The sequence below is a fragment of the Phyllopteryx taeniolatus genome, chromosome 3, assembly GCF_024500385.1.
Source record: "Phyllopteryx taeniolatus isolate TA_2022b chromosome 3, UOR_Ptae_1.2, whole genome shotgun sequence".
NCBI classification, from domain to species: Eukaryota; Metazoa; Chordata; class Actinopteri; order Syngnathiformes; family Syngnathidae; genus Phyllopteryx; species Phyllopteryx taeniolatus.
The window spans coordinates 21,683,176-21,706,439 of record NC_084504.1 but is presented as its reverse complement, the minus strand read 5'-3'; the positions used below and the strand labels follow the sequence as shown (position 1 = coordinate 21,706,439).

General features: G+C 40.6%; 1 protein-coding gene across 2 annotated transcripts; it reads left to right on the top strand.

The window, feature by feature from the left end:
• The first annotated feature begins 969 nt into the window (after positions 1–969).
• On the top strand, positions 970–22,686 carry septin5a (septin 5a). Of its 2 annotated transcripts, XM_061767591.1 has the most exons (12): positions 970–1,840; positions 1,997–2,010; positions 14,478–14,568; positions 15,417–15,503; positions 16,332–16,455; positions 16,538–16,672; positions 17,100–17,217; positions 17,288–17,389; positions 17,902–17,998; positions 18,097–18,232; positions 21,489–21,591; positions 21,819–22,686. In XM_061767591.1, exons 1-12 carry the CDS (start codon positions 1,795–1,797, stop codon positions 21,876–21,878), a joined length of 1,113 nt encoding a protein of 370 aa, XP_061623575.1. In that variant the 5' UTR covers positions 970–1,794; the 3' UTR covers positions 21,879–22,686. The 2 variants fall into 2 exon arrangements, with proteins under 2 accessions (XP_061623575.1, XP_061623574.1); XM_061767590.1 differs by lacking the exons at positions 970–1,840; positions 1,997–2,010 and adding an exon at positions 11,613–11,907.
• Positions 22,687–23,264: the final 578 nt, after the last annotated feature.

The window sequence follows — 23,264 nt, the reverse complement described above, 5'->3', positions numbered from 1 at the left end:
TCTATAATGTTTGATTGCTGTGCTTGTTTATTCCTCTGAATAAATAATGGACTGTGGCCACAACGTTAAGTACCCAAAAGCATCACCTAATGAGATCCAATACTAAAGATGTATCAAACATGTCTGCCTTTACAAAGGTAATAATGCTCAAGTTTGATCGACAGAGGTATTAGTTCAGCTATATGTTTACTTATTGCACAATGTGTTTTTAATATTTTCCTTATTATTGATTTGTAAAATATCTCCCTTTGGACTGTAATTACAACCTCCTGCAATCTTGTTTTAGTGCAAGGATAAGAAATAAGAAAGCAGACCTTGTTTCGTTCTCTATCTAATGTGTTTTCGCTTTGCTGTGAGACAAAAGCAAGACGTCTGTGATTGGGGGGCTCCAGTTGCATGAGGCAGATGATAACTGCCTGTTCATAAGTGTTTAAAGGACTTTGCCTAAGGAGAAATAGGCAGACTCTTCATAGCGCCATCAGGCTGTATTTGAACTGTGTCCTTGCAAGATTTTATTAAACTGGTATTCTTCTCAAAGTGCTTGTCCTGTCTCTTGGAGGCTTAACATTTTCCCTTTGAAGTTATTTACTTTGTCAGTAAATCCTGCTTTATGTAGCACATTACCTACTATATAGTCGGGCTAATGTATTTAATATTTGTGTTACATAGTGAGTTTTGCTGATTGCATAAAAGCACAAGGTGAGGCAGACAGTATTCTGCCTCACAAAGGTGGCCTGCCATAAGACAAACACAGGCAACTGCCTCGGGATCTCCAGGGACCCCCAAACATCTCATAAAAACGGATTAGTAAAGTTTTCTTTGATTTCAAGCAGTTACTGTTGTTTTACAGTAGTCTTAATTAAAAACATCCAAAATGGTTAGACCATCATGATCATTTTGACTGACCCCCTGTCCTTCCTCCCCAATGGACTAGTACATCTTACTGTGCATGTACAGACTTGATTCAGGAAAATGAAAACAAACTTGTGCGTGTGACTGAAATGAAAGCAGCTGCAGTCAGGTCTTTCCCAAATTTTGCTCCAAATGAAAGACAAATGAATAAAGAAAGACAAATGCCGGAGTGACTGTTCAGATGAGAAGTGAAATGTCTTGCGATCAATTCAATGCCCTGAGAATACAGTAAGCTGGATGAATGAGAATATTCACAGGCCTCCGAATAAAGATCAGTTTCAAATATCAGGTCAGAAAAATACCAGTTTACCCCGTTTTTAATTTCAGGCTGCTAATTTAATGGCTTTGTTTGGCTCATACTTTAAATGTGTAAACTGACTGTCAGTGGCTCACTGCACGTCATCTGAGATTAAAAGACCATCCATCCATCCATTTTGCAAAGCGCTTATCCTCAATGCCAAAATAAATACAATGTGTACGGTAAATAAAAGATACAAACCGATAACAAGTGACGCACATCGCACGATAAAACTGGACAGACAGATCAAATAAGCTGCAAGCATGTTGACACAATTTTTGTATACAACATACCTAATGTCGAGTGAGTATTCGTATGATACTGTTACTAAGTACCAGTATCATAGTATTGTTCTCTTTTAACTGCTAAAAGGTGTCAACATCTTGTGTGACGAAAGAAAGTGTCCTCCTTTCACTACACTTCCGGCTGGTAGCTGATTGGCCGAGCCTGGTAGATGGGCGGGGCTTCCATCCCTAGCTGCTGGGCCTCTTTTGCTTTTTTTTCTTCTTTTTTTCCCCCCTCTCCCTCTTGCTGCGTGCGTGCGTGCGTGTGTGCGGCAGCCGAGCCGGGCGCATCTACTTGAGATGACGGCCAGCATCCGATACAAGAGCCGGATTCCGGTCAAGACGGGTGAGCCTCATTTTGTGCTGCTTCTCTCGTTTGGAACGCGTTGAATTAAGAAAATAAGCGCTTCGTGTGTGTGTGTGTTCTGGGCGTCGTTGCGCATCCTTGCACCTGCTCCTCCTCCTCCATCCTCGAATCCTTCGCGTCTGCCGTGGCCCACAGAGGACACCGCCGAGGTAAGATACATCATTTATTGTCATTATTATTATTTTATGTCATATTTCTGAGGATGTTTTTCGTTGTAAATGCATTGTGAAGGACGATGGGGGGGGAGGCGGGAGGGGGCGGGGGGGGGGTTGGCTGGATTCTTCATTTTTAGAAGTGGAGCAGCATCCATCATGCCCATCCTCTCCTCCTTCCCTCACCAATTATCATTTTTTTTCTACTGCCGTTTTATTTCCATTTAGAATCGAAACCCAGCTCTCACACTACATTATGTATGATGAGGGCTCTGTTGACCATGGACCCCCACATCACCCCTTCTCCCCCACCCCCAGGTCCTTTCTCCCCCATGTTTGCATGTGCTGACTATGCATACTTAATATGCCACTCTTAAGTTGGACAGTGATTAAAAGTGGCATACTTGAAACACAGTTAATAAGTCATCATGTTGGGTCAAGTAAACGTCTTTCAGTGTAATATAATGAATGTAATGCATTCACATTCACACCTACGGACAATTTAGAGTTGGCGGGGCCGGGGATTGAACCCCGGTCCTCAGAACTGTGAGGCAGACACCCCAACCACATGTTCACCATGCCGCACATATATATATGTGTTATGTATGTTTTTTTTACTATTTATATATATTAAATTTTTTATATTTGTTCTATTTTTGTTTTCATATTGATATATGTTTTTTGTTGTGTAGCTTGGATTATTTTATATATTTTTTATTTTTATCTTTTTACTTATTTTAGCTGTTTTTTAAATGTTGTTATTTATTTTATTTTATTTAAAAATTTGATGGTCGGATGGATGAATAATACAGTGCTTCCCTAATGTCTTGATACATTGGCAATTGACGCCAATGTTGAGGTATTGCATCGTGCTCACATGAATCTTGCAACAAGCAGCAACCTGTGCATGACAAATCATATTAAAGGTCCCATATTTTGTCTATTTATACCTCCATAGAGTGACTCTCTAACATGGGCTTGGAATAAAAGTGTCAATTTAATTAAAAAAACAAAACAAAAACAAAAACACTGGTTTTGTCATACTAGAGTCCAGAAAAGGCCCCTCTCACAGCTACTTCTGTTTGACCCAGTTTTGTATCCACTTTGTCCATATAACCTCTAAATTGGTTGCCTCCGTGTAGAAGACCTGGAGATCTTCGCTAGTGATGTAGATAAGCTAGAGAAATTCGAATGACCTTATTTCAAGCTTCTTGGCAGAAAAACGTCTAGAACTAGAATGCGTGGACGATTTGAATTCATATTTCACACCAAGGCACTATAGAGCCAATATTACATTCCAAAGACGAGAAAAAGTTGGTTTGGTAAAATACGAGCCCTTTAATATCATATACTGTATGCAATTGAATAAAATGAAAATATGCATTTTAATTTTTATTTTTATTTTTATTTTTTTTAATATTTATTTTTATTTATTTTTTTATTTTTTGCCCATGTGTCCAGATTTTACAATAACATTCGGTAAACCTGCACAATCTGATAACATCCAATACAAGAGCTGTCTCAAAAATTGTACCTTGACAAAGATAATAATGTTCAGTTTTGAGTGACGCTGTCAGGAAGCTATTATGTTTAACAACATGGTCATTATTATAGTTTGAATGGCTGCACTCGTCTCAGAGCTTTTTCCTTACCCAAACTCATTGAGTTGTAACAGAAGGGAAAGTGCAGTTTTGCTTATTATTATCACAATACTCATAATCGCGCGTCTGAATCTCCAAATGATTAATGGGATTATTGGGCGGCTGAGGAGGGTGATGTAAGGCCACAATGCTATTAACTGTTTAATGACACTCTCACAGTGGCAATTTCCACCAATCCCCTTAATTCTTGATAGGGCACTCATAGAAATACTCAGAAATTCTGAATTTAAAAAAAAACCCGAAAATTACTGCAGTTACAGGATTGATTGATCAGTTATGAAATGTACTTTTTCAAATATTTAAATTATAGCACTGTTTCTACTAACTTCTATAGGGAGGCCTGTGTCATCCATTATCGTTAAGTTACCAGATGCAGTTCCTTGCCCTATAAACAAGACAAGCAATAGGGGAGCATGCGGTGTGCTTCACACATTTAGGTCACATCCACGATATGGATGCGCACACTCATGTGTGAGTCACGTGACTGGAGGGATTTGCAGTGATGTGCAAATGTGAGACACAAAATGTACTAAAATGCAGAAATAAGTGCTGTGTTGTGGTTGGCGTCTCAGGTTTTGGGTTTGAATCTCAGAGCAGGTTGGCATGTTTATGTTGTCCGGATACTACAGCTTCCTCCCATATTCCAAAAAGATAAAATTAATCGAAGACTTAAATTGTCCATAGTTGTGAATGCTTGTTTGTCTACATGTGCCCTTGCGATTGAGCAACAGCTCGTATCTTGAAAAACTCCTAAGTCGGTCGCTCACAAGTTGAGGTAGCACTGTACTTTTGTGAGTAAATTGAGAAAAACTCATTAAGTTGACAGTATATCTACTTTTTGTCATGTTTTTGTTTGGTGGTGTTTCATGAGATTTTTCCAAAGTGGCTCAATAAAGGTTGGAAAATATTGATCTATACTCCTTTAGTTACATACTGAACAATCTCCTTGATGCATTAGTATCTTCTGAATCCAGGTGTCAGTTCCACTCCTGTTGTTTGTCAGGTGCTGTTTAGTCTCCTGATTGAATTATGACCCCCACCCACAGCCCCTTTCCTGGCAGATAAGCAAACCCAGACAGATTTTTCTCTCTCACAGAAATTCACAGTTGGATCAAATCCAGTTCAGCCACAAATAATTTTGTGGTCACATGGTTGCAACACACACACACACACAAGCTCATTAATTTTGCTGGAAAACGAAGATTAGAATAATGTCTGAAGGATTCAATCCAATCCAATTGTTGGACAGCATTTCAATATTTAGATTGCACAGTATTTACTTTTTGACATTTTTCCAATTTTTCCTGTCTTCCTCGTCTCACTCCCACATATCACGTCCTCATCTCCACGTGACCCAGCTGGGCTGTCGTTGGACTGTGCAGAGCTGGAGAACGTCCAACTTAACGGCGCTCACATTTGGTGGATGTTTCCATCACTTCCCGTGTGCTGTGATAAAATGTTGCCAGGCAACAGTGTATTTTTTCTTTTCTTTTTCCTTTCTGATGTGAAGGGGTGGACACCACTATAGTGACCCATTGATAAGCTTGTGTGGTTGTGCAAGGGTTAATACACTCTGGGCACTTCCTATCACTGGTTAAAATGGATTTTTATGGTGTTGCTACTGAAGTAGTCAAGTGGTCTTGTGAAAACATTTGCTGTTAAACTGTATATATATATATATATAAATAAATATTTCAGGAATAAAAGAATATGGAATATTGTATCGATTGACTTCATATCCCAAAATGTTTAAAATTCAAATTTTATATCTTTGTGGGATCTTTGCATCTTTTAACCATTTGATCAAAAACGATGTAACTTTTTGATACAATTTCAAGTTTTCCATGCATTATTATTATTATCTTACAATACATAGTATATTTTACAATATTTTGGCTGATAAACATATAATAGGAGTGATAGCTTGATTATTCTAGAGAGAGTGAGCTACGTGTTGGAGTAACAATTAATAATTCATATGCATATCAAGTATTCTATTGTTTCCATCATATTGCTTGTCCCCTGAGGAGTAGTGAACAGATGTTGAGTGCGATACATTTATCTGCATGTCCACTCGTTCTTCTCTCTAAGTAGAGTGTAGATCTCGGCCAAGGTCAAACAATCCAAAACATCTAACCAATTTGATTGGTAAATTGATGATGTTGGGAATAACAACAGTTCCACTCCCGTCCTATAGGTGGCAGTAATGCACAATTACAATGGATGCAAAGTTACGAGGTAGCCCTGACTAAAGGGGCTTCTACTTGCGTACTAGTGGGACATAAAAGCAAGCACCCCTATAAAGACAATGCAGCTCTGCTTAGCTTTCTGCTTTGACAGGATAACAAGGTTGTCACACTTGCGGGGGGATGTGGGTGTTTTTGCATGATATGCGTCTGGCCATCTTTTGAAAGTGTCGCTGGATCTTCACCCGGTCTAGCTGATCAGGTCATGGGCTGAGAAACTCATTTAAAGTTAAAGTTAATGGTTAGTTCAAGAGCGTTCAAGTACACTTACTTGTTATTCATTTGTATTTGCAATGCATAGTACTATTTCAGTGTAATTTTATACAGATGTGAAAACGCTGGTCTTGTTTTTGGAGACAATTGTTTTCTTTGACATCAAAGACCTTTTTAAAAGACTTTTTAATAAAAATGGAATTTTTCCAAATTTGCCTCCTAATTGCTTCATTTATATTAACTTAGAATACCCTACATTAGCTATCATTATTAGCCTTAACCTGGAAACCAGAAATACATTGGAAAAAAACCCAAAACATTTTAAATTCACAAAAAAGGGAGATGTCTGATTTTGCATTTGAAGTCTTCATTCACCCACAAGCTGTTAAAAAGTAAAATTTCCATATTGTGTCCCCTTTCTCCTCCTCCTAAATTAAGTCTGCAAGTATTCTTTTTTATTTCGTAATTTTTTTATTACAGCTTTCTGTCGCAACTGTTCCAAAAAGCTTTGAGTAGTTAGCTGAAGGCTGACCCACATTTCCATGCGCGCTCCTCCAAAATCCAAAGTGACCAACGCATTGGGTCTGCTTGATAAGATTCGGATTACAGCTCTGTGGAAATGTCTGAGCTGTATTGTAAAGCCAACGAAACACATGAAGATTATTATGTAATGTTTATCACAACCTTAAATGTTTGCCTAAAGAACACAGAGGTTATTTTGGATAGATGCTGTATTTTGTCAAGAGCTCAATTTCCCCCTCAGAGATCTGAAAAAGCAAATTCTGCTATTTGTATTGTTTTCAGAGTCAACGGAACGTCGAAGGGGTGCTGAGATGTTTTCGGCAGTTTAAATGGAGCATACCATTCTAGGCCAAATTTAAACTATCCATTTCGCGCAACTGAAATGTGTTTTTAAAGGCGTTCAAGGGCAATAATAGAGGTGAAGAATAGGCATCCAATTTTTTAGGTTTGTGGGTGAGCTGGAGCCTGTCCCAGCTGAGGTGCACATTTTTGACAAACATTGACATTTTACTAGGGTTTGTTGGTGGAAGTGTTATTCCACAACCCGACAAGCATCTATTGTGCCTGAAGATGAGGAGGCGGGGCTACGTGCCGTCAGATTAGCACTGGCATAAAGGCTGCTTCGTCAAATGGTAAAAAAAAAAAAAGGGGGACTGGGTGTGATGTTGGGGCTTCAAGGTCTATCGCTTCCTTTATCTCCATGTGCCATCCATGGTAAGTGTTAAGGATCTTTACTTGAGAAACCACTCGGTGCAATGCCTGCTACTACCGCCACTGATGAGAAAACTGAACTTCTAGAGCAGGCGTTGGCGCAAAGCGTAAGCGGAAAGTCTATCCAGATCGTTCGATTCAGCAGATTGGTTCTGGTTTCAATCATTCAGGCAGCAACACTCATTGGTCACTTCTATCATCCAGTGTGCATGCAGACATTTGATCACATACTCTATTATGAAGTCATTTTAATACATTAATCGATAAATACAAAAAAAAAAGAGAAATGACAACTTTATTTCATGAAATCATGACTTTATTCTCAAAATCACGACTTTATGACAAGGATAATAATTTAAAACCCTATATCAATGTCTTTATTGATATATAATTGACAACTTTTTTTAAACTAAAATTGCAAATATTCTTGTCATATTTTGACTATTCACATACTGTAATTCTCTTTATTTGTGGATTTTCATTCTTGTAAAAATAAGATTTTTCTTGACCCAAAAAAGAAAATCCTTAGTCTTTCAAAATTGTGACGTATTACTGTAAACCTATTACTTTTTGTCTCATAAAACTATGACTTTATTCTTGTAATTCCGTGATTTAATTCAGGCAGAAAAGCAAACTGTTTTGGGCAGGTGGCACACTGTACTCTTCTATTCAATTGGTGCTATCGAGGAAGGATTTATTTGTAAGCATTTTTGCATTACGTTAGGATTTGGCAACGCCTCAAACTGCCATGTGGGGACACAATTGTCTATTGTAATTTTTGTAAATTTTGGACTTTGTTCCACTCTTATGTTTTGTTCTGTGACTACAGGGAGAAAGTTTGGTCGTCCATTTTCTGTGCTGCGTCTCATGAAGACAGACTGTTGAAAAAGTGTATCGTCTGCTGGGTTTTATTGTAGCATTGCTTCCTCCAATCTCATGCGTTTGAATGCATGAGAGGAACAAGCTGATGGCTGCCTGTTGAGCCGTCTGACTGTCCAACAGGGCGTCATTGAAACTTTTATTTAAATGTGGCCAAAGAGCCAAAGCACACAAGTCATTTCCTTTTAGTACAAGCGTGATTAGTTCGTTAACATGCAACAGTTTTGATAATCCACTAATCATTTAAGACCCTTAAAAACAAATATTTGCTTGCGTTGGCCTCTTGAAATGTAAGTAATTAAGTAGTAATTAGAGGTAAGGACAGAAATTAAAGATGTGTGTGTGTGTGTGTGTGTGTGTAAGACAGCTGGCTTCTGAGACAAAAGGGGGATTGGGGCTTTGTCTGTGGTGCTATTGTGATACATCTGCTCCTCTCTTTTATGAAGAATAGCACACATGTTGCACTCTCTTCCACTGTCACTTCAACCAAAACCCGAACACGTCCAAAAATTGCACAATTAACTGGTGTTGATAGAAGTCAAGCCCCCCCCCCCCCCCCCCCCCCCTCCACACACACACACACACACACACAAAGTCCTAGCTAGTGACAGGAAATTAGTTTGAAGAATCAGCTTTATTGTCAAAGTTGGTCTTATCTGCATTTAATTAACAAATGGCAAATACAGGTTTTGAAGCCAGTACATCGCACACCCCAAGTAAGAATCATACCTCTTGGCCAGTGCTTTTTTTTTTTTTTTTTTTTTTGGCACCAAATCCCACATGAAATAAATACTCATCTCCAAGCACCAGCCTTAGAATAAAGTAGCGTAGAAGGCCCATCAAAAACAAGGCAGAGGTTTTATTTCTAAAAACCCATCCATCCATTCTCAACACCGCTTATCTTGGTTAGGGGCGCCAGAGCCCAGCTGGCTTCTTGCGAAAGGCGGACTACACGCCGAACTGGTCGCCAGTCAGTCGCAGGGCACTTATAGACACGGACGACCATTCGCAGTTACATTCACACCGTCACTGAGTGGGAACTGAACCCACGCTGCCCGCACCAAAGTCAGGCGAGTGCACCACAACACCATCAGTGACAATTCCTAAAAATTGAAGCCACTGTAACACATTGACACATTTATTTTGCCCCATCTGTTGAGACTGCTCCTTGTTGCAAAAAAAAAAAAAAAAAAGTAATCTCACCCACAACCCTATTTTCACCCACAACCCTATTTTTTTATTCTCTAAATCGTCCATAGGTGTTAATGTGAGCTATGCGTCCTGCGGTTGACTGGCGACCAATCCAGGGTGCACCCCTAATTAGGACAAGTGCTGTAGAAAAATCATAGCTCGGAAAAAACAAAACAAAATAAAAGCATTATGTCCGTGTTTTGTGTGCAATGTGTCTCCTTCTGGTGGTGGTGAGTAGAAGTATGCAACTCAGTGGACGTCACATCTTGACAGGGTGTGCCTGTTGCCTGATCAGCTTTTTTACTTCAAGGACGCTGCCCACATCTTATGTGCCAGGGACACACCCACACCCACACACACACACACACACACACACGACACTGTCACATCTGGAAGCAATCGCCTGGATTCTCCATAGCCGCAAAATCCGGCCCGTAAATCCATAGATTCAAAAGACAGTTTGCAGTTTCTGTGTTATGGAAAGTAGTTGAACAACTTCTAGTGTACATATACAGAATCATAAACCACTGGAATTATGCCCGGTATGTTACACCGTGTTTGTCTACTGCAAGTTTTTTTTTAAGGCAAGCTGTTGTCGGCTACAAAAAAGAAATCGTGGCCAATGCGTTGTGTTTTTATGCCGACGTAAGAAACCACCAGTTTCTGGCGTTCAAAAGTTCCCATCTAATGTGAAAAAACACATGCAATACAAGTATGGTGTATTTTTTTCCAGTTGTTATCATGAGCTCATTGAGCATTCTTCGTTACTCGGTTAAGTCGTTTCACAAAGTTAGCAAAGGTGTGGGAACACGTCGCGCCAATGCTAGCTAGGGCGAGCACTATTTAAGTTAATAAAAGCGGTTGTGTGCAGAGAATTTTTAAGTTTTTTATCACAGCACGTCTCGTGTAAAACTAACAGTCAATATTGATTTTTACTTTTTTACCTTTGAATTTAACCACATTTAAGAGTCTACTTTTTACATTTACTTACAGTTAAGTACAGCAGTTGAATTTGAACTTCTACTCTTCCCAGTCTTTTTTTTTTTATTATTTTTTTTTTTTTACACAAATATATGTACAATAGTGCCTTGAGATGTAAATTTAATTCATTCCGTGAAAACGCGTGTATCTTAAATCAACTTTACCCACTGAAATGAATGATAATACTATAAATCCATTCCGGCCTCCCCCCCAAAAAAACAAAAAAAAATTTTTGTAATTAGTTTTTTTTTTTAATAAGAAAAATACCACTCTATAATACTGTGTTTTATAAAAACATTGACTGTAAAGGTTTAAACAGTTTCTCCTTCTGGTGTGTGTGACTTGGCCAACGGGGTCAGCACAATACAGCCATGCAGACAGATGACGAAGAGTATTATAGCATTCTAACATTGCCGCATTGCTGTTTTATATTGTTTGTTAGCACTGAGTTAAGTGGACTTTTCTAAGGCAAAGCTATGCGATTGTTGTCCATACACAGTGTGTTTTCTCTTTTCTGAATCATTGAATCTGAATAAACAAACTCCTACTCGGTGTGAAGTGAGTTGAGTGGAATTCACTGCCACCATACAGTGCTCACGTCTTCAATTTTTGCTCGCAAGTCAAAGCAAAAGAAAATAAAAAGAATTGGGTCACTCAATCTCAAGGCACCACTGTACTTCTGTAAGGAGTATGAGTACTTTTGCCACCTTCGTCTGCACTCTCCAGCCATGCATTTGTATTTCTTTGTTTCGCATTTAGTCTCCAATGTGTATGTGTTGTGTTTTCTATAGAATGATTATGTGACTGTTTCTCAATGGGCCTGGCTTGACTGTGCTATTGCAGCCACGGCAGGTATTTAAAATGAAATTGTGACAACACTGAGCATGCGGATGGACAGGTTGACGTCCCTCGCAGGTAGACTGCAGTTGTTGTGACTGCAGGTCCGTACTCGCAGCTTGAGGAGATGTCAGTGGATTCACGTGTTGTTTCTACAAGGGCCTCTTTGCTCCTCTTCGCGCACAAACAGACTCTCGCTCTCGCTCTCGCTCTCGATGAGGCTTTTCAGGCTGAGCTCAGAGAAGTCGAGACTCTTTCTGAAGGGGAGGGCGCACACGCCAAATGAATGAATTTCTTTTAGGCCTTTCCCTGGTTTCCTCCCACAAATTGGCACCTCTGGCCGCGCTTCGCCTGGCTTTCCGTTTTCCTCGGTACTATGTGAATTCCTGTGTACCTGTCTGAACAAGGGCGGACTGAGCGCTGTGGGGAAAGAGGAGTGTAGGGAAGAGGAAGAAACAGGGAAGATCAGTTAGAAGGGGAGTTTATTTTGTGTGTCTCGGGGCGTCCCGTGCCGATCCCGTCGGATTATTCTTTGACTGGGCGGACACGTCGGCCAGCAGCTTTGGTGCATTTATAGCATGGATGCCATCATGCTGCAGGAGAAACTAGTGGAACGACTCCTGTGCCCGCGAGTGAGAACGGCCAGACAGAAGGTAAGGAGATGGAATCCTGGAAGACTCGGTGGTGTTTTTATATGGAAAGCAAATGGTGGGGCGGCAACTACTTAGGTTACATATAGGAAAACTACAATAATGTCTTTCAAGAGCACTCATACTAGGAAATTTGTATCGCAGGTTCTTGAGTCCCTTGAAAAACGCACATAAATGTGTTACTATTATTATTAATATTATGACTGTCAAATGTCCATTTTTAATTCTTTTCTTGAGTAGTAAACTTTGTATTATTATTTATAGAGTGTTGCAATTGTATGTAGCAGAGGTAGCAACACAGATAAACAGAATGCCTACAGTTCACTGGTGTCTTCACTTACGAGTGACAAGTTTTCCGAGATACGAGCCGTCGTCTGGCCAATTTTTAGCCGACATACTCAACACTTTTATAACCCTCGTGAGTTATTGTTAAGCGTCCTTGGGTCCCTTCAAAGCCACTATACTATATATCTTGTCGGTGACGCTAATCCGCATTATGAAACGGATGCTAAGTGCCACAAGCTTTATTGCGCCCCACCTTCATCTAACGGATCTGCTGGGTTACTTACTCCCACTTGACCCCAATGCAAGTAGACTGTAACAGGCAAAACCTGAAAACAAATTCCTTCACCATTGTCCAAAACTGCACCAACAAATGGTCCATTTGCCACACCTTCATTTTTGGAAATTGTTTGGGCATAACACAGCTGACTACGGGCAAAACATTGCACAATTCTTACGTGGCAGAGGTAATCAGATACTGTAGATGAGGAAATCAAGGAAAAGGCTGCGTTGGCTGGGAATCGAACCCAGGTCAACCACCTGGGAGGCAGTTATGCTAACCACTATTCCACCGACACCTTGTTGGGTAAAGTACAGGTTTTGCCCATTTAGAGTCTCAAATCTGGGCAGGGACAGCTATGGGATATCTGTTCCCGGGTCTTTTTTCACCACAGCACCCTCTGCTGGACACCGCCGCACTTGCCCCAAATGGAAATTCCTAACGGGAAGCTGTCACAAGTGTGGACTTGGCTGCCAGAATCGCAAACGATTCATGTTTTGTTATTTCATTCATCGACTTCTTGTCCAACTTGTAGTTCTCCGTGCAGAGTTGGTCCCGTCACTAGCGGTCTTATGCATTGACAAGTCAATGACGAGTTCTATATAAGAACTCCGGCTGTGTGTTTGCACAGTTGCTTCTTCCCAGTGCCAGTTTTTTGGGTACTGGTCAATGTGGCGTCTGTGTGCATGTGAATGTCCTCTGCTGTTCTACATGCAGCCAACCTCCGCCAGAGTGTGTATTTATAGCTACACACACACACACACACACACACACACACAGACAAAACTGATGTGGTGATGTTCTGCCAGAGAGTGCAGGAAAGAGCACCCAGAGACCCATGGGCTTCTTTACATGCCAACAACCAATCAAATTCAGTTTTGCTTTTGTACATGGTTTCCTCCTTCTTATTTTTTTGAATTTGTTTTTGTTTTCACCAATGCGTTCGTTCATGCTGGATTATGTAAAATAAAAGTGTGATTGACTGGCAAACAGTCCTGTGTCTACCCCGTCTCCAAGTTCGCTTGGAGAGACTCCAACTCACCCGCAAGCATAACGAGGACAAGCACCATAGATAATGGATGCCTGGATGAATAAAGTGCCTGTCATTGGTGTAATCTGCGCCACTTGCCAACCGATTTGATCTGCTGTATGTATGTATGTCTTATGCTACAGACGTAGTGCAGTGCCAACTTGTCTTCTCAACAAACAACCGCTTGCAGAGATAATGTCATCTTTCTATTTTAGGTTGAACTGTTAAATACAGTTCAAAGAAATCTAGTGCGGTGTCGTACAGGGTTTGTGTTTCTTTGTGCATCTCTTAGTGCTTGAACAGGCTACTTCATTGCTCATGGAGGATGATGTAAGATGACTAGATTGTACCATCTTTGATTCTGGGCAGGGGGAAGAAGATAAGAGGATAAATGAATGTAACATATCGGAGAGACCAAGCAGCCTTTACACAAACGTGTGGCACAACAAAGGAGACCAGCTTCTTCGAATGAGCAGTCCCAAAAGTCACTATGCCCTCCCTTTTGTTCATTATTAGTTTCAGGTATCATTCGCATTCCCATCAGCATTTGTCAGCTAGTGACTTTTAGGAAAACTCCACACTTATTATGTGAACTGAAGAAGCCTTTTGCATTAAAGGTGAAACGTCTTCAACAAACAACAAAAGTCCAGTTACCTCGATGCAACCTTTGCGAATGGCTTGTGTTGTTTTTCATTTTGGACACAGTGGACAGCATAGTGACTCAAATAGTGAAAATAGATTTTTGCAGCCTCACCTTTATCCAGATCCTCACCAAAATGTAATGGTCTATGCACCACCACTCTACAAACAATATTCCAACATCAAAACAACACTTCTTGCCTTCATTCTTTTGCTTGGTGGAGGTAAAAAAACTATATATATATATATATATATATTTTTTATTTTTTTTATTTTTTTTAAACCTGTTTTACCTGTGTTGCCTATACAAAGTGAAGCATGTGTGTGTTTTGTATTTCCCAGGAGAAGCAGTATGTGGGCTTCGCCACTCTTCCCAACCAAGTCCATAGGAAGTCGGTGAAGAAAGGCTTCGATTTCACTCTCATGGTGGCAGGTCTGTTCGACATCTCTACCAGTTCTCAATAATCACGACAATGTTCTCCTCCCCCTGAATTAACTCCCTTTACATTGAGTACTGTATAAAAATAATAGTGTTGTTTAGTCAATAAATACACTAACTGGACGCTTCATTCAATAAACCTGCATAATCCACAGAGATCCAATACAGTAATGATTAGCGTTAAAGCTAATATTTTGGTTAAAATAGTAGAAATACCTCTCATGTACAAGATACACAGGTGCACGCGAGTATTATGGAAAACTCCATTTATTTCAGCCGTTCAAGTCAAAAAGTGAATGTCATCTATTATGTACTGCAGATTCGCTACACATAATGAGAACTATTTTGGGGTTTTATGTTTTAACATTTTGACGATTATTGCTTACAGCTAACGAAAACCCAAAATTCAACAGCTCAGGGAATTCGAATATTACCTAAAAAAACTCAATGTTTTTTTAGGTAATAAATATATAGGCATTGGCCTTCTCAAAAGCATTTTCTTACTTGCGTAATGAATCTGTATAATGTGAATGTCACTTTTTTTGGGAGTTGAAGTACTGAAATAAATGAACTTTTCTATTTTTATGATATATACTGTATAGACACACCTAAACAACTACAACAGTAAACATATTGTAAAATTAATACCTCTCTGACTGTGTTTTATTGCTGTTTTAAGGGCAGAATTTGTGATACAGCTCCAGTACCATTGTGCAATCTAATGTTGTCTCCATTGAGTGTGAAAGGCAAACGTGCCCTCTATTTACTGTATTCGTAAAATGCATCATTTATTTTTTGTATTTTCTTTTTTTTTTTTTTTTTTTTTACTGTTGACTAATCAGGCGAATCGGGCATGGGCAAGTCCACTCTGGTCAACAGCTTGTTCCTCACAGACCTCTACAAAGACAGGAAGCTGCTGAATGCTGAGGGTGAGTCTCGTGATGATCCGCCACGCTCTCACTGCTGACGGCTTGATGGATGTGCTCGGAGGTCTGCTATTTATATAAGTGACTTACTTTTGTACTTTCCTCCTGTCACACGGCCGCAGGCGGCGGCTCCCTCTTATCTGCTTTCTCTACTAGCAGCTCGTATTACGTAGAGTTACTCAGTGGCACACATGCGTGTCCAGTAATGGAATATCTGCTTACATTCAGCAGTCTCATTTATCCCTATCACTTCAAAACATCACACACTGATGAGTCTCTCCTTTCAAATTCAGGCCATTTAAGTAAAATGGAGGATTTAGGCTATTTTGTGTTATTTCATACAATCATTATGTTATGTTTGGAAATGGTTGTCTATCAGTTCCTTTGGGTGAGTTTGGAATACTATCGCAGTAATAACTTCTACTTAGCGGGCACTTCGTTAGGTACAAGCTCATAGTCTCATAATTATTAAATATCTGATAATATTGTTCAGTTATGATTGAGACAGTCAGAGAAGCTATTCATTAAACATGTTCATTATTGTGGTTGTAGTAAAAGTGCACTGCATCAAATTAGAGCTGCCTCTGTCCCCCCCCCCCCCCCCCCCCCCCCATAATGTTGTTAAATCTACACCTCTCAGTATGATTGATACTCATCACTCTTTTTATTTTATTGAATACATTTCAACTGTATTTCAACTGTATTTTAATATCTGAGAATATGTAAGTGTATATACATTCAGTAGAATCCAATCACTGCCTCGTGGGAGCATTTCCTCATCTTGCTGTTCTGACGCTCACTTTTTCTTCATGTCGTCATGGTGACCACTAGAGCGCATCAACCAGACAGTGGAGATCATCAAACATACCGTGGACATCGAGGAGAAAGGAGTCAAGCTCAAGCTCACCATCGTCGACACGCCGGGCTTCGGGGACGCCGTCAACAACAATGAGTGGTGAGCTGAAAGTGCTTCGGTTTGGGGCTCAAGAAGCTGTGAATGTTATGCTGTGCGTGTGTGTGTGTGTGTGTGTGTGTAGTTGGAAGCCCATCACAGACTACATCGATCAGCAGTTTGAGCAGTACTTCCGTGACGAAAGTGGCCTCAATAGGAAGAACATCCAGGACAACCGGGTCCACTGCTGCCTTTACTTCATCCCTCCATTTGGTCACGGGTAATGACAGATGAACACACACACACACACACACACACAGGGACAACAGTGGTGGACTGACTTACATTTACAACTTTAATTCTAATGTTAGTTCCATGGAATTGTATTTAATTATTCAAACCATTCTATTCTTTCAATTTCATGGTGTTTCTCTTAGCTGCACTCGTTCCAGTATGTGTGGACTTTTGTATATATATATATATATATTTTTTATTTTTTTTTTTTTGTCCAATCAGATCTCAGCCTTTATCTGTTGCTAATCTGATAGTGGTAGATTAGGTCAGGTAAATTCCCACTGAAGTCCCAGGTAATAATTGCACTGAACGCCCACCCCCCTGCCCCCCCTCCCCTTCCATACACACACACAAACACTAACAGAAGCATACAGAACCAGAAGCCTATGCCGACTGTTCATGTCTTGGCTCAGGTTGCGTCCAGTGGATGTTGAGTTCATGAAAGCGCTGCACGAAAAGGTGAACATCATCCCGCTCATCGCCAAAGCCGACTGCCTCACTCCCAGCGAAATCAAGAAGCTGAAGGACCGAGTGAGTGCAAACACTTGCATGTTCACAGTGTAGTTAACACTCATTCTGATTGGAGCACGTGTGCGTGCAGATACGTGAAGAAATAGACAAGTTTGGCATCAAAGTCTATCAGTTCCCTGAATGCGACTCAGATGAGGATGAGGAGTTCAAGCAACTAGACAAAGAGCTGAAGGTGAGCGTAGACTTCTTCACTTATAATGCAATCTATTTTTGACCCTTTAAATTCCAATGCGCAGATTGTAAAACAACCTCAAAAATGAATTTTGGGGTCAATTGTGAGCTGTTGTCATCGTTTTGTCCCATCAGGGATCGCAACAGGCAATGGATGCCCATCGGATAACATATTACATGACGTGATGCTTTACAATGTTAGTTTAAACGATACACGGCATACACGGAGTCCATTTAATGAAATTGAACACCACAGGTAGACGCCACGGGGAAGAGTTTCTCCTCAGTTCTTGTCCCAATCGGTCGATGCAGAATCCTTACAGCAACAGCCTCATTTCACTCATCGCCACATGGCCCCCTTTCCAAGCAGCAGGGGGAAGGGAGGTGGCAATAAAACAGGTCAAAATCCAGACGTCAGGGGGTGAGGCAAGGCAAGAGACTAGTTGCATTCTAGGTGCGGCTTAACCAAATGCGAGAGTGTTGAAATAAGTGTGTACGTGTATGTGTGTGCAGGAGTGCACCCCATTCGCCGTGATTGGCAGTAACACAGTGGTGGAAGCCAGAGGGCAGCGAGTGAGAGGGCGACTGTACCCCTGGGGAATTGTTGAAGGTACTGTCTTTTTTTTAATTTTTTTAATTAATTAATTAATTTTTTAACATCTCTCTAAAGAAGCTAAAGGATTGATGTGAAATATTTGTGCTGTGCAGTGGAAAACCAATCCCACTGTGACTTTGTGAAGCTGAGGAACATGCTGATCCGCTCGCACATGCACGATCTCAAAGACGTCACCTGCGACGTCCACTATGAGAACTACAGAGCGCAGTGCATACAGGAGATGACAAGGTACAGCACGTTACATAACAGGGTTATGAGGGGTCGTGAGGGACATAATTACCAAGATTACCTCTCACACATTACTGAAACTCACACCACTAAAATGCATATTCCAGTATATTATATGAACGGATTTCAGTATGATGTATGAAAGAATTTCAGCAGTGTGTGCGTGAGAGCATTTCAGTTGTGTACTTGCGCGGGAAAAAAAAATATCAGTAATGTGTGTGAGTGTCAAGAACAGCCAAAGGCTAGTGAAAGGACCACCACACAGAAGTTGGCGTAGGAAACTTTTCCACAGGTTTTATTCAATCAAAGAACACAAAATGGTACACCGCAGAACAAAAAAACTACGAAGAAAAAGTGCAGACGTGAGAGCACAGAAACTGAGACCAGCAAAAAAATCCTAACAAAAAATCGTGGATGAAGTCAGAGATGAAGGAAGGTACGAGGTTGAACGAAAACACAAACATCAATCAATACAAAAGTTCAAACCCAAAATCACAGAAGTACTTAAGCACAAAATATAAATGAATATGAATATATAGTACTTTTACCAAAGCAGAAACAGAAAATCATAGTCGTACTTACACAAACCTTAAGTACCACTGGAAAAAGCATATGACAGGATATGACAGGCAGGTGCGCCTCGGTTTCTCCGCCGACATCTCCTTGGCAACACTGATGGGCAGAGAAAGGAAGGCATTACCAATCAGGGAACCAAAACACAGCACGACAGGAAAGGTAAAGTATTGAGCGGCTTTTCAAGAAGAGGTGAGACAGGATCTCGGTGGACAAGAGGAGCTTCCAGAAGACTGGACCACTACAGCCAAGGTGATCAGAGAGGCAGGCAGGAGAGTACTTGGTGTATCTTCTGGCAGGAAAGGAGAGAAGGAGACTTGGTGGTGGAACCTCAAAGTACAGGAAATCATACAAGAAAAAAGGTTAGCTAAGAAGAAGTGGGACACTGAAAGGACCGAGGAAAGGCAAAAGGAATACACTGAGATGCGACGTAGGGCAAAGCTAGAGGTGGCAAAGGCCAAACAAGAGGCATATGATGACATGTATGCCAGGTTGGACACTATAAAGGAGAAAATTATCTATACAGGTTGGCAAGTCAGAGGGATAGTGATGGGAAGGATGTGCAGCAGGTTAGGGTGATTAAGGACAGAGATGGAAATATGTTGACTAGTGCCAGTATTGTGCTAGATAGATGGAAATAATACTTTGAGGAGTTGATGAATGAGGAAAATGAGAGAGAAGGGAGAGTAGAAGAGGCAAGTGTGGTGGACCAGGAAGTGGCAACGATTAGTAAGGGGGAAGTTAGAAAAGCATTAAAGAGGATGAAAAATGGAAAGGCAGTTGGTCCTGATGACATTCCTGTGGAGGTATGGAAGCATCTAGGAGAGGTGGCTGTGGAGTTTTTGACCAGCTTGTTCAATAGAATTCTAGCACGTGAGAAGATGCCTGAGGAAGGGAGGAAAGGTGTGCTACTACCCATTTTTAAGAACAAGGGTGATGTGCAGAGCTGTGGGAACTATAGAGGAATAAAGCTGATGAACCACACAATGAAGTTATGGGAAAGAGTAGTGGAAGCTAGACTCAGGACAGAAGTGAGTATTTGCGAGCAACAGTATGGTTTCATGCCTAGAAGGACTACCACAGATGCATTATTTGCCTTGAGGATGTTGATGGAAAAATACAGAGAAGGTCAGGAGGAGCTTTGTAGATCTAGAGAAAGCCTATGACAGAGTACCCAGAGATGAACTGTGGTACTGCATGGGGAAGTCTGGAGTGGCAGAGAAGTATGTTAGACATGTACGAGGGCAGCAGAACAGTGGTGAGGTGTGCTGTCGGTGTGACAGACGAATTTAAAGTGGAGGTGGGACTGCATCAGGGATCAGCCCTGAGCCCCTTTTTGTTTGCACAGGTGATGGATAGGCTGACAGATGAGGTTAGACTGGAATCCCCGTGGACCATGATGTTTGCAGATAACATTGTGATCTGCGGTGAAAGCAGGGAGCGGGTGGAGGAACAGTTAGAAAGATGGAGGCATGCACTGGAAAGAAGAGGAATGAAGATTAGCCGAAGTAAAACAGAATATATGTGCATGAATGAGAGGGGTGTTGGGGGAAGAGTGAGGCTACAGGGAGAAGAGATAGCAAGGGTGGAGGACTTTAAATACTTGGGGTCAACCGTCCAGAGCAATGGTGAGTGTGGTCAGGAAGTGAAGAAACGGGTCCAAGCAGGTTGGAACGGGTGGCGGAAGGTGTCAGGTGTGTTATGTGACAGAAGAGTCTCTGCTAGGATGAAGGGCAACGTTTATAAGACAGTGGTGAGGCCAGCCATGATGTACGGATTAGAGACAGTGGCAGTGAAGAGACAACAGGAAGCAGAGCTGGAGGTGGCAGAAATGAAGAGGTTGAGGTTCGCTCTCGGTGTGACCAGGTTGGATACAATTAAAAATGAGCTCATCAGAGGGACAGCCGAGGTTCGATGTTTTGGAGACAAAGTTAGAGAGAGCAGACTTCGATGGTTTGGACGCGTCCAGAGGAGAAATAGTGCGTATGTTGGTAGAAGGATGATGAGGATGGAGCTGCCAGGCAAGAGAGCGAGAGGAAGACCAAAGAGAAGGTTGATGGATGTCGTGAGGGAAGACATGAGGGCAGTTGGTGTTAGAGAGGAGGATGCGGGAGATAGGCTCTCACGAAAAGGATGACACGCTGTGGCGACCCCTAAGGAGAAGAAGAAGTATGACAATGTTTCAGGAGTGTATATGAGAGCATTTGAGTACTGTATATAAGCAAACAAATGTCATTTGTGTGTATGACAGCATTTCATTAGTGTATATGAGTAAAAAAAAGTCATTATTGCGTTTGAGAGCCTTTCAGTAGTGTATAAGAACGTTCAAAAGTCGGTAGTGAGTATGAGAGCGTTTCAGTGTATATGAGCAAAGGTAACAACTCAGTAGTGTGCAAGCGAGAGTTTTATTATTAGCTACGAAAGTTTTTTCGTGCTGTGTATGAAAGTGTTTCAGTAGTGTATCTGAGTGAAATTGTTTTCGTAGTTTATATATGAGAGTGTTTCAGTTGTGTATATGAGCAAAAAAAAAAAAGTCGTTCGTGAGGATGAGAGTTAATGCTGAATGATGTCCCTGTTGGCCCCTCATCCAAGCGCGCATGTTTTGTACACACTAACCTATCACATAAGTGCTGATTTCAGCGCTCACTTACCCGCTTCACCGCCTGTGTTCTTTTTCTCCCAGCAAACTGGCACAGGACAACCGCATGGAGAGTCCCATCCCCATCCTGCCACTGTCCACCCCGGATGTGGACACTGAAAAACTGATCAAAATGAAAGATGAGGAGGTAAGACGACCAGATAAAAAGAAACACTCAATATTTATGAATTCTCATTGGAATACAATGAGCAATTATCCTTCACTTTTATTGCCAAGAATGTGTGAGGCACAAACAAGGATCTTTCCTTCGGAACAAGAATTTTCTTTTTTAATGAAAAATAAGGATAAAGTTCAAAAGTAACAATTTAAGTTATGACATTCATATGCTGAACCCTTCTTCTTCTCTGTGGGCAGCTGAAGAGGATGCAGGAGATGCTGACTAAAATGCAGCAGCAGATGCACGAGAAAGACTAGCAATGACACCAGTCATTGAACGCAACACAACACGGATTTTATTTAGTGGCTGTACATTTACATTCGGTTTGGTGCTTTTGTATAACTCGTCTGCCTGAGTGCTTGTTTTAGCCAACTTTCCCCAACTGTAGTTTAACAATCTAAAAGTCTAATTTAAATCACTAATCAGTGTACCTAATTTATAAATACAATACTAAACTCATTTGGATATTTTGTCAGGGTATGACTTTGTGTGGTATTAAGATTTGAATGGTGTTTTTCTATTCAGTGTGTGTGGGTGTATGTTTGTGTTATTAAGTCTTCTGGTGTCCATAACATCCCCGTCAGTCTTTGCACAATTGCTTTCCATTTATTTAAATTTGGCTGATGATCACGAGGAATGCATTATTTATATCAATTTAAGATGTAGAGCAGCTTTTTTTTCTTTCTTTTTTTGGGCATTGGCTGGCTGGTTTAAAACTGCACTTATTGCCAGACGTCAATTATTAACTGTGAACGCATGTAGTAATAATAATAATTCTGATGACAGGATGCTCGCGTAAGCATGCTGCTGCTACTTGTATCTGCTTAACACTCTCCATTGCTTCACAGCTGACATTTTTTTTGTGTGTCGAAACTTTTTAAGACCTTTATTTTTTTTGCTTTTGTGGATGAGCAAATACTGTAGTTGATGCTTCAGATTTTTTTGTTTTGAAAGTGTGAATTGTGCCCATGAAGAAGAGTGAATGAGTGCAAATGGAGGAAAAGTGCACCTTCCTTCTGTCTGACATGACAAGTAATAAATATGTTTTTGTCATTCTGGAAATGATTCCTGGGAAAACGTCCATTCTTTCCGGCGGTCACAGAGCCGCTGGGATAGCTTCCGATTACTTTATCTCTACCAGCCATTCTTCCTTCATCCTGACACAATATATATTACATTCATTTTCATAATAATGTCTGTATCTCTTGGGAAATTTGAGCATTTAGTTTTAGATAAGATGTAGGACTTTTTTTTTAATGTTCAATATATGAAGATATAGATGTCATTTTAAAATGATTTTTTTGTACTCTTTTGCCTTGTTTTTTATTGTAGGCTAGAAAAATGAGACATATCAATACGGATTTACCAATAGTAGTAATATGCAACGGGAATATAGGGTAATTATTATTCAGAAAACTACTACCATTGTTTTTCATTTGTTTTGTTACGAAATACAAAAGGATCAATTTTCAATTCTATAGTTCGGTTTTAGTCATACAAAAATGTTTGTGCATACAGCGAGAAAGATAACGAAAAAGTAAATCACAAAAAAAATATGTAATTCTCAAAGTGTAGTGGGCTCCTTCTCGTGGTACACGAAATAATCACTGTATAGTTCTGTTGTATTTAACTTCTAACTTCAA